The 12,991-nt window shown below is 39.9% G+C and overlaps 1 protein-coding gene across 5 annotated transcripts in view; it reads right to left on the minus strand.

Annotated features, from left to right (window-relative positions):
* The window catches only part of acot7 (acyl-CoA thioesterase 7), a 198,453-nt gene that overhangs the window by 152,932 nt on the left and 32,530 nt on the right, over nucleotides 1-12,991 (minus strand). For all 5 annotated transcript variants that reach the window (XM_084332589.1, XM_084332588.1, XM_084332587.1 and 2 more), the window contains exon 2: nucleotides 9,210-9,327. In XM_084332589.1, the coding sequence (XP_084188715.1) occupies nucleotides 9,210-9,327 (118 nt within the window). The remainder of the gene's footprint in view (nucleotides 1-9,209; nucleotides 9,328-12,991) is intronic.

Genomic DNA, 12,991 nt, shown 5'->3' on the forward strand with positions numbered 1-12,991 from the left:
GAAAAGGCTCCAGCCAATCTATCACCTAATTTTCAAAACTGATTTATATTTGTAAATATGCTATAAAAAATTATATGGAGGTTGTTTGATCAGACAGGTGCATTCTGCCTGCAGTGTGGAATGCTGACATAGGGTGTGTTGAATTTACATCAGAGCACTGCTGAGATGACCTTGCATGGAGAGGTGCAGCCTGTGGTCAAGAGGTTTCTTTTCTTTTTTTTCTGCTTCACTACTTGGAAATATGCTCTCATTGAGCTCATAGAGCGCTCTCATATGCGCTCTATCTTGGGCTACCAAATGTGCTACAACAGTTCTTTATGCAGATGATTCAACATTGTATTACGCTGCACCATCATGCAATGTACTTAATGAAGTTTTGAGTAGAGAACTTAAAGTTGTGCATGACTGGGTAGTATGTAATAGACTTGTCCTTAATATCTCCAAGACTAAATGTATTGTGCTGGGAACAAGGCACAGGTTATCTACAAATCCAAAGCTTCATTTAAACTTGTGTAATTCGGCAGTTCAACAAGTTGAAAGTACTAAACTCCTTGGAGTGATGCTGGATTGTACTCTGTCTTGGTCTCAGCATATTAATTATATTGTTTAAAAAATGGGAAGAGCAAGGGCGGCTAGGTGGTGTAGTGGGCAAGGCACTCGCCACCAGTGTGGAGACGCTAGGATTCGCGTGTTCGAATCCAGCTCTCCACATTGTTTTTCAGTTTGGCTGGTCGTCCGCAGTAATACACATTGGCCGTATTACGGGGAGGGAAAACTGAAGGGTGGGGATCGAACGTTGTGAACAAGCGACTCCTACAAGTCGGTTGGTGCGCCTGCGCAGTAGAATCAGGAAGTGTCGGGGGCAGCGTGAGCCTCCCACGCGTTACTCCTCGACACTGAGAGATCGAGCTGCGCAGGTGAAAAGATGCGACTGCTGTTACCTCAAGTACCGGAGGGGACTTGTGCTATGTATGACTTAGTCCACATTGCAGCCGGCTTGTGGGAGGCAAGAAACAGCGTTCGTGACAGGGGAGGGTTGAATTGGATGATACGAAATTGGGATGGGAGAAAATATAGAAAAATGGGAGAAAAAGTGGATCAAAAAAAAAAATGGGAAGAGCAATTGGTATTTCCAGGAAATGTGCTTCTTTTGTTGCCCGCCCCCTTTTATGTCAGATAGTGCAACGTTTAGTTTTATGTCATCTTGACTATTGCTCTGCGATGTGGTCATCTGCTGCCAGTGGTGACCTCAGGAAGCTCAAGGTGGTCCAGAACAGGGCAGCACGGTTGGTACTGGGCTGCTCACTAAGGTCTAATGTGAGCCGTATGCATGCCCGCCTCTCTTGGCTTAACGTTGAAAATAGATTGTCTTTTAATATACTTGTGCTGTTCAAGTTGGTCATGAGCAGTAAAACTCCAGTTTTTATACATAATCAGATTGTTTTTAGTAATACTGTGCACGAGCATTACACTAGAGGTTCCAGTAGTGGGCAGCTTGAATTGCCAGGTCCTAGAACCAGTGCTTTGGGGAGATCTTTTATTTTTAGAGCATTAACTCTTTGGAATGGCCTGCCTCGGAACCTCTGCTGCATTTACAGTAGATTCACTTTTAAAAAGAATCTTAAATAGTTTTTAAATTGTTTTTAACACTGTAAAGTAATTTTTTGTTTTTGTTTTACACTAATGTAATTGTAGCTATCTTAATTGTTACAGTAGTTTCATTATGCATTGTGTGTACTGACTTTTAATCATTTTGTTTTTGCAATAGTGATTGTTTTTGTATGTTTTTTTGTGTGTGGACCCCAGGAAGACTAGCTGGTTGCTATCGCACCAGCTAATGGGGATCCCTAATCAAATCAAATCAAATCAAATTGTGATAATTATGGGTAAAACAGCATATTCAATAGAAAATGCCAATTCGGGGGTTTAAGCTAAATAAATCACATTTGGGCAAGATATCATGTATGACAGATGTGTGGAGCGTTATGACATCACTGTGCTAGTGTTGAATAAATATAAGATATCATATATGAAAGATGTGTGGTGCATTATGACATCACCGTGATAGTGTTGAATAAATATAATATATCATGTATGACAGATGTGTGGTGCAGATGTGTGGTGCATTATGACTGTGTTACATTTTACAAATAGGGCATTTAGGACGTCAGTAGGTCTGACAATGTATTTATCTCACACACAGTTTGAGAAGCAACATCTTTAGGCAGCGCAGCAGTACAGGAAAATCACTGGTAAAACCATAACAGCGGACCTTGTGCACTTCTGTGGTCTGTTCTAATTACTTCCCTGCACCCTTACTTGGTTGCGGCGTCCATAAGGACTGCACCGTGGTCGATTATTAGTCCATAAGGACTGCACCGTGGTCGATTATTAGTCCATAAGGACTGCACCGTGATCGATTATTAGTCCATAATAACTGATCTTATCTACCAGTATCGGAGACGTCAGGACCATTAAAAGTACACAACGCAGAGGAATTGGATGGAGGGCCAAACAGACAAAGACGTGATACTGGCCAGTTTGATCAGAATCTTACAGATCAAACTGGCCAGTATCACGTCTTCGTCTGTTTGGCTCTCCATCCAATTCCTCTGCGTTGTGTACTTTTAATGGTCCTGACGTCTCCGATACTGGTAGATAAGATCCTTATCTCCCCCCCGTTAGTGCAATCCGTAAACCATAATACTTCCCCACCTCCGTAAGAATTCGACACTTCGACAACGTGAAATACCTTACAAGGAAAAGCATGGTTTTATTTCTCTAAACAGAAACCTCAGCTCAGATGTTAACAGATTGTATTGTCCTTGAAGAGTATATTTCTAATGATCTTTCGGTGTGTTCATATTATCGTCCTTTTGCTGTTCAGTCCAATAGTGTTCAGGCCTGTTCGTTAGCCTAAAACCATCCTCGTGGTAGCCGAAGCTACTGGTGATGTGCCATTCTCCCCCCCCCCCCCCCCCCCCCTCTCTCTCGTCGAGAGGAGAGAGTCTCTTCTGGTTTCTTCCCTCTTAGTCTCAGTCAGATTTTAGTCGATTATTAGTCCATAAGGACTGCACGGTGCACCGTGGTCGATTATTAGTCCATAAGGACTGCACCGTGGTCTATTATTAGTCCATAAGGACTGCACCGTGGTCTATTATTAGTCCATAAGGACTGCACGGTGAACCGTGGTCGATTATTAGTCCATAAGGACTGCACCGTGGTCTATTATTAGTCCATAAGGACTGCACCGTGATCTATTATTAGTCCATAAGGACTGCACCTGGGTCTATTATTAGCCACAATATTAACTTTTGTGGCACAATACCAGGCTGACACCTACATGACTCTGGGAGAAACTAAATGACTCCTGGAGAAACTAAATGACTCCTGGAGAAACTAAATGACTCTGGGAGAAACATCATAGCACGTGTACCAGCAGGGGGAGCTGCAGCGCACCTGTTGTGCATTGAGGTTAAACCACCGTCCCCACACACACACACACACACACACACTAGGGGAGAGTATTTGTCATGACAGCTAATGCCATCTGCTCTAGCTTATAAACATCCCACCATCTCTTTTCTTTTTCTACCATCTACGCTGTGTCTCTGAGCTGGAGAGGCCCTTCAGAAGCCCTTCAGGCAGCCTGTGGCAGGGTGACCTGTCACATCAGATTACCGTCAGAGCTGCTCTCAGGATGTGGCCTGTGCTGCTCACTGGATCACTGGATCACTGGATCACAACGCCAGAGAAGTCTGACTCGGAAGCGTCCAGACCTGCCAACTGCATCCTAGCATGATCGAAGGATAAAAAGCTAATTGAACAAGAAAATGACAGATTTCTCTTCCATAACGGACATTCTTAAAGGGGCACTTCACTATGCTGATTTATTTATTCTTAGTTATTTACTCATTTAGTCGTATTAACTGTCAAACTAAATGAATGTGTGCAAAACTGTTTACAGTTGTTGGTGAGACTATACTAAATAAATCAGCATTGTTTTTTTCTATAAGAAGCACTTGATTTGAAGTCTATTCGTGTAGGGTTTTTGTATTACTTGGGTTGTGAATATGGTTTCCTTTATGCCCCAATATATCTTGGTATTTGAGTTGCTGCAAATCCTTGAGGTAATGTTTTGTGGTTCTGAAGTTAGTAGGGGTCTAAATCTCTCGCTTTCTCACAATATGATTTAGACGACTAGGCAATGATTGCATATTTGGTGAAATCAAAACATTCACTACGCTATGATTAAATAACATGTAACATGAATGACATAGGATACTGTAATGTCATGTTACGACATTTCTATCAAGCCACAAACACATCCAACCAAAATGAGATTAATAGTGCAATTTTACTTTTGAATCTATGTATCGTTCCAATAATAATAATAATAATAATAATAATAATAATAATAATAATAATAATAATAATAATAATAATAATAATAATAATAATAATACATTTTATTTGGAGGCGCCTTTCAAAACACCCAAGGTCACCTTACAGGGCATAAAAACAGAACAGTCTAGAGTAAAACAATGATCTTGGCAAAAGTGTCAGTGGAGTTAAAAACAAGACAAACAATGTAAACATATGAAATATAAAACAGTGGCACACAGGGTGCAGTTATAGTAACTAACTGATATAGTAACATATGTCTCACCTGTCATTGTGTTGTTATTATTATTGATAGAGTAACATATGTCTCATCTGTCATTGTGTTATTATTATTGATAGAGTAACATATGTCTCATCTGTCATTGTGTTATTATTATTGATAGAGCAACATATGTCTCACCTGTCATTGTGTTATTATTATTGATAGAGCAACATATGTCTCATCTGTAATTGTGTTATTATTATTGATAGAGCAACATATGTCTCACCTGTCATTGTGTTATTATTATTGATAGAGCAACATATGTCTCATCTGTAATTGTGTTATTATTATTGATAGAGCAACATATGTCTCATCTGTCATTGTGTTATTATTATTGATAGAGTAACATATGTCTCATCTGTCATTGTGTTGTTATTATTATTGATAGAGTAACATATGTCTCACCTGTCATTGTGTTATTATTATTGATAGAGCAACATATGTCTCATCTGTCATTGTGTTATTATTATTATTGATAGAGTAACATATGTCTCACCTGTCATTGTGTTATTATTATTGATAGAGCAACATATGTCTCATCTGTCATTGTGTTATTATTATTGATAGAGTAACATATGTCTCATCTGTCATTGTGTTATTATTGATAGAGCAACATATGTCTCATCTGTCATTGTGTTATTATTATTGATAGAGTAACATATGTCTCATCTGTCATTGTGTTATTATTGATAGAGCAACATATGTCTCATCTGTCATTGTGTTATTATTATTGATAGAGTAACATATGTCTCACCTGTCATTGTGTTATTATTGATAGAGCAACATATGTCTCATCTGTCATTGTGTTATTATTATTGATAGAGTAACATATGTCTCACCTGTCATTGTGTTATTATTATTGATAGAGTAACATATGTCTCATCTGTCATTGTGTTATTATTATTGATAGAGTAACATATGTCTCACCTGTCATTGTGTTATTATTATTGATAGAGTAACATATGTCTCACCTGTCATTGTGTTATTATTATTATTGATAGAGTAACATATGTCTCATCTGTCATTGTGTTATTATTATTGATAGAGTAACATATGTCTCACCTGTCATTGTGTTGTTATTATTATTGATAGAGTAACATATGTCTCACCTGTCATTGTGTTATTATTATTATTGATAGAGCAACATATGTCTCACCTGTCATTGTGTTATTATTATTGATAGAGTAACATATGTCTCATCCGTCATTGTGTTGTTATTATTAATAGAGTAACATATGTCTCATCTGTCATTGTGTTATTATTATTGATAGAGCAACATATGTCTCATCTGTCATTGTGTTATTATTATTGATAGAGTAACATATGTCTCATCTGTCATTGTTATTATTATTGATAGAGTAACATATGTCTCATCTGTCATTGTGTTATTATTATTGATAGAGTAACATATGTCTCATCTGTCATTGTGTTATTATTATTTATAAAGCAACATATGTCTCATCTGTCATTGTGTTATTATTATTGATAGAGCAACATATGTCTCACCTGTCATTGTGTTATTATTATTATTGATAGAGCAACATATGTCTCATCTGTCATTGTGTTATTATTATTTATAGAGCAACATATGTCTCACCTGTCATTGTGTTATTATTATTGATAGAGTAACATATGTCTCACCTGTCATTGTGTTATTATTATTGATAGAGCAACATATGTCTCACCTGTCATTGTGTTATTATTATTGATAGAGTAACATATGTCTCACCTGTCATTGTGTTATTATTATTGATAGAGTAACATATGTCTCACCTGTCATTGTGTTATTATTATTGATAGAGTAACATATGTCTCACCTGTCATTGTGTTATTATTATTGATAGAGTAACATATGTCTCACCTGTCATTGTGTTATTATTATTGATAGAGCAACATATGTCTCATCCGTCATTGTGTTGTTATTATTATTGATAGAGCAACATATGTCTCATCTGTCATTGTGTTATTATTATTGATAGAGTAACATATGTCTCATCTGTCATTGTGTTATTATTATTGATAGAGTAACATATGTCTCATCTGTCATTGTGTTATTAATTATTATTGATAGAGCAACATATGTCTCACCTGTCATTGTGTTATTATTATTGATAGAGTAACATACAGTATGTCTCACATGTCAATGTGTTATTGTTATTGATAGAGTAACATATATTTCACCTGTCCAGCTGACCAGACCTGCACCTTTATCTTTTATTAATATTTTATCTTGTCCTTTACCTTTAATTCTTGTATATTTTCTATTCAATATATTCTCCATTGTCATTTGTATTACCCTACCAGTACCCCCCCCCCCCCCCCCCCCCCCCCCCGCTGTGACCCCTGAGCATCTTATCTTATGAGTAGGTTTTAATGAGGATGTGTCGTCATGCATGTTTTGTCTAGGAATCCATGTGCTGTCTATGTGCACACATTCCCCTGCTGTGTAATCTATAACTGTGATCAGAATGTAGCCGGTATAATCAGCATCTAGACTAAAGGTGAAGACTGTATTATGGGCCACAGAGTGAAAGGTCGCCGCAAAGTACGCAGCAGACATTGAAATATATATGAGGTGTGCGCGCAGGGAGTGCAGGTTCAGCAGGTTCCGTCATTCACATTGATGGGAATGTTTTTGACTCTGAGAATGTTATATAGACCATTGCACTTCCACGTTACATTGAAAAAGGGGAGGAGATAGCGGGGGGAGCAAATGAATGAATGTGGATGAGAGTCTTGATGTAAGTGGTTGCAGCTACGGCTGTGTGGGTGCTGGAGACATGATACAATAGACTTTTATGCGCCCGAGTCTCCTGAACACGGCGGGACCCATTCCTAATCGATCAGAACTAAATCGGCCGAGCTTAAGTCCCTTTTTCAGCAGCTTGTCAACGGAGTCTGAACGGCGCGAGACGACGCGCGAATGAATGTGGAATGTTCCATCAAAGGGGGGAGCTTCGGTGGCCAGTGTCCTTTCAGCCGAACAGGATAATGAAAAAATAATCCCACTCAATGGCCAGACGCGTCTTATGGCGACATCTACAATTACTTCATTGAGTCTCCAGGTAGACTAATGTTTATATTTAAGTGCAGCGGTCTATAGCCGCTCACACTACCACCACAAGCTCCCCCCCTCTGATGGAACATTCAACATTCATTCGCGCGTCGTCTCGCGCCGTTCAGACTCCGTTGATAATCTGCACATGCGTATGGGGAGTAGGTGCTGGAAAAGGGACTTAAGCTCGGCCGATTTAGTTCTGATCGATTAGGAATGGGTCGCGCGGTGTTCAGGAGGAGGCGCATAAAAGTCTATTGGATCATGTCTCCAGCACCCCCACAGCCGTAGCTACAACCACTTACATCAAGACTCTCATCCACATTCATTAATTTGCTCCCCCCGCTATCTCCTCCCCGATTTCAGAATCCCGGAAGTGTTGCGGTGGTCTGTTATACTCAAAGGTCAAAGTGAAGATGTTTCACCAGGTAGCAGCTCTAGCTCCAAAAGCCACCTGCGTGACGCTGGACAGACATGTACCTGCTGAACGTCGGCCGGATATGAGTTGCATCCACATTTGGAAGGTAATGATTTGGGATTCAAAGTGTGTGGCACGTGCTGATGATGCACCAGGCTTACCCCGGACGGACTGACTGTTACAGTGGCGCGTGCTGATGATGCACCAGGCTTACCCCGGACGGACTGACTGTTACAGTGGCGCGTGCTGATGATGCACCAGGCTTACCTCAGACTGACTGTTACAGTGGCGCGTGCTGATGATGCACCAGGCTTACCTCAGACTGACTGTTACAGTGTCGCGTGTTGATGATGCACCAGGCTTACCTCAGACTGACTGTTACAGTGTCGCGTGTTGATGATGCACCAGGCTTACCTCAGACTGACTGTTACAGTGGCGCGTGCTGATGATGCACCAGGCTTACCTCAGACTGACTGTTACAGTGGCGCGTGCTGATGATGCACCAGGCTTACCTCAAGTTCAAGTTCAAGTTCTTTAATAGTTGTCATACAGAAGTACAGAATACTTTCATACAAAATGCTTCTTACTGTTACGCTCCAGAGACTGTGCTAGACAAGATAGTATCAAATAACATAATATAGCATGTAATTTAGGAGAAGAAAAATGAGGTCACAGTGTTCGGTATAGACATATGTACAATGTTCTGAGTTACCATATAATATACAATACTATGCAGTGTACTAATGTACAGTACTATCTGGTGCAAAGCAGAAATGGGATGAGGTACAATTTTAGGTACAATTTACAGTAAGGTGTACGAGTTGTAGTGCAATCCTTCATCAATAAATATAAAGTGTGGGGAGTGGGTGCTACAGTGTGTTTGTTTAAAGTGGGTGTGTGCTATAAAGTGTGTGGAGTGGGTGCTACAGTGTGTTTGTTTAAAGTGAGTGTGTGCGTGTGGATGTGTGTGCTATGTGCGTTTGGTGGTTGTTGTTGTGTAGTGTTCATTCATTGTTCGTTTAGCAGCCTGACTGTTACAGTGGCGCGTGTTGATGATGCACCAGGCTTACCTCAGACTGACTGTTACAGTGGCGCGTGCTGATGATGCACCCAGCTTCCTCGATCATCTTCAGGATGGTGCCTCCATGGACGTTGCCCACAATGTTGGCATCATCTGGACCCATCATCCTGTGGCAAAGGGAGAGGTTTTAGATTGTTAGTTAAAATGAGATTCAAAAGATATTAGATTGTTAGTTAAAATGATGTTAAAAAGAGATTAGATTATTAGTTAAAATTAGATTAAAATGTGTTTTAGGTTGATAAAGGTTGTTAAAATGATAGTTGGCTCGTCAAGGCATAAAAAAGAAAAGATAAATATAGCATCAATATAGGCATAGGGATAGTTCGGACTCTTTTTAACCCTAGCCCTATTTCTTATTTACCAATGAAGATGTTGAGTCCTTTCTCAACACAATCCATGCTGTTCCTCATACTAGCTCCAGATAGTTAGCCACGAAGATGTCAATGGGGTCAGGCTCCTGTCTGTACAAGCTGGACTGAAGCTCAATTCAATCTACTTTGTGTGACTCTGGAGTGAATTTCAGTGACCATCAGGTCAGCTTGTACAGACAAGAGCTTTACCCCATTCACTTTACATTGGTTTGTGGTAGGGCTGGGCGATAAAACAATAACGATAATTATCGCGATATATTTTTCCTCGATATAAATATGAAACGTGGTCAATATTTTTTTATTTTTTTTTTTATTGTGACCTGCAACAGGTCAGCTTTAAAAACAGAGACAGTTGACAGACTTGTCTTTCTTGCCCACTTTGCTTGTCCAAATGACAATACTGACCAAATTGAGATACATTTTTCTCTTGTCCATTTATTTTGTTTGCTTTCTAATTTAAAATACAGTTTGAAACCGTCTGTACACAGTAGGCTATGTGTGCTAATCAGACTTAAGATTTAATTTATTTAATTTATTTTTCATTACCTGAATTGAGATTTTATTTATTTATTTATTTTCATTGTTAATGCCAGTTATAAAAGTTGTATTGTTATACAGTTCGTGTTCATGTTCTACTTCAGATTTGTGGTTTGGAAAGTAGGCCTAGTTTGTCATGTTCTGACAATAAAGAATATTCAATCTGAACCACAATTAACCCTCTGGTTTCTTCAGCTTTCATTCAGCAGCAAAAAATAGCCTTTAAACTTGACAGAAATAATTATTTCATGTATATCGAGATAATTAGCGATATTATCGAGTGATATGAAAAATGTTATCGTGATAAAAATGTTGGCCATATCGCCCAGCCGTAGTTTGTGGCTAACTATCTGGAGCTAGTATATATAACAGTGTTTATCCAAAGCGCTTTACAACGTATGCTTCACATTCACCCATTCACTCATGGCGGAGGCAGCCATGCAAGGTGCCAACCTGCTCGTCAGGAGCAGTTAGGGGGTTACTTCGACACGTTGCCGGGAGCTGCGGGAATCGAACTGGGGACCTTCAGATTATTACCAGACAGCCGCTGGACCTCCTGAGCCACTGTTGCTCTTATAACCCGCTAACATGATGTAGCTTATCAATCATCTGTCGTAGGGTCAGAGCCCTGATGAGCCACGATGCTGACAAATATGTACAGATCATATCATAGGCTCCAACTAGTCTCACCAGTGAAAACATAACCTTACCTTCCGTCTATCACTATCCTAAATCAGTGCAGACACACACACATGCACGTGTGCAGACACACCCAAGTCAAACATTAGTATAGGGCTGACCCCTATTAGTCGACTAATCGGCCGAAAGGGGCCGTAGTCGACTAACCAACCTCTTAGTCGAATAGTAAAAAAAAAATATATATATATTATAATATATTTATATATTTTTTATCATTCTTTCCAAAAGAAAAGAGGCCTAGAAGCGTGGCTAACGCTAATGGCACGCATCCCAGAGGCTAACTGCCTACGAAAACAGGCACAGAGGCACTGAAAGAGGATTTCACCCATCTAATGAACACACTAGACTAGACAAATATCAAGATGTATCCATCAGTGGACCAATTGCATGCTTTTGCAGAGGACAAGAAGCCTTCAGTCGACTCCTTCAGACATTAAGCACCCCCCACAGCCCAAATGGAATGATAATCTTTTTTTTTAATATTATATATATATATTTTTAGTCGACCAATAGTCGAATAACGGCAAATGTTGCCAATCATAGTCGACCATCCAAATCCTTAGTCGGGGACAGCCCTAGTATAATAGTAATGTCTTTTTGGTACTTCTTATGTGCTTTGATGTACTAATTCAAAGCACAGGTTTAGTACGATAGTCATTTACTGTAGGTGTGATCTACAGTTGTACTTAAGTTCTACTTTACTTAACGTAAACGTATTAAGAATACTATTTTGATTGAACTAAAAGTAACCAAAACTATTATTTTTTTTATCCACTTTTTCTCCTCCTATTTTCTGTATTTTTCCTCCCATCCCAAGTTTAGTCGTTGCGCGGTCTAGGGAGCCCTGAAGTCTATCACATGCTTCCTCCGATACATAGGAGACAGCCAGCAGCCTCTTTTCACCTGCCAGCGAGGACTCTCATTGGTGAAGTGTAACGCGTGGGAGGTCACACTACCTTCACCATTTCCCTCCCTCGCTGTGCAGGCGCCCTGACCGACCTGTAGGAGTCGCTGTTTACAACGACCAGGACCCACCCTCGCCGGGTTTTTCCCCCCCTCTAACACTGCCAATTGTGTTAGTATGGACGGTCGGCCAACACGGAAGCACCACAGCTGGATTCGATCCCACTGTCTCTGTGGTGGTAGACAGACGCTTAGTCCTCTGCACTACCCGGCCGCCCCTAACCAAAACTATTCTACTTTTTATTCTAGGCATATTTAGGTTATAGTCAGTAAATTGTGAACCATAACATGAACCGTAACATGAAGGTATCTTGTTCTCTTAACTTGCTGGAACTTGCTAGAACATATCAAAGGAGGCTTATTATAATAATTAATATTGCTGTGGATAATAATGCATTTATTATCTAAGGAATCTATCTAAGGAATCTATCTATTACCTAAGGAAGGAGTCAACAGGCTCCACAACCGTGGGTATGGACTGTTGACAATTGCTAGAGCGCTAATGGCTGGTGAACATGAGAACACGGTGGTCCTTCACAGCACGAAGGTCCTGGGTTCGAACCCCAGCAGGGGGCCTTTCTGTGTGGAGTTTGCATGTTTGTTCTCCCTGTGTTCGCATGGGTTTCCTCTGGGTACTCCGGTTTCCTCTCTCTTTACATTGATGTGGAAACTGAAGATGTTGATTAATGTGCACTGTCCCTGGGTAAAAAATAAATACATAAACTTAAACTGTCTGACTATCTGACTCTGGTGCAGTGTGTTGGACGATGAATACCACCATCACTATTACTATTGTCTGACAGTAGTAATAGAACTCTTGACCACGAGACTCAATGAGTAAACAAATGGTACTGCATCAACTACACTACTAACAAGTACTCCATACCACTTAATGTCCAAAGAACTATCCATTTAAGTGGTTTTAAATTTAACACACATTTAGTATACTTTTTGAATACAAAATAAGTATTAAAGTATATAAAGTTTACTTTCAGAAAATGTACTTTGGTATACTCTTTTTTTGTTTTACTTGGACACACACAAACACATTTGGGAGCGACAGTGGCTCAGGAGGTATAGTGTCCTTGAGCAAGACACTTAACCCCTAATTGCTCGCGATTAGCAGGTTGACAGCTTGCATGGTTGCCTCCGCCATCAATGTGTGAATGTGTGAGTGACACCTTATACCACCAACTTCCTG

Source organism: Notolepis coatsorum (assembly GCF_963971535.1).
Source record: "Notolepis coatsorum genome assembly, chromosome: 17".
Classification (NCBI taxonomy): domain Eukaryota; kingdom Metazoa; phylum Chordata; class Actinopteri; order Aulopiformes; family Paralepididae; genus Notolepis; species Notolepis coatsorum.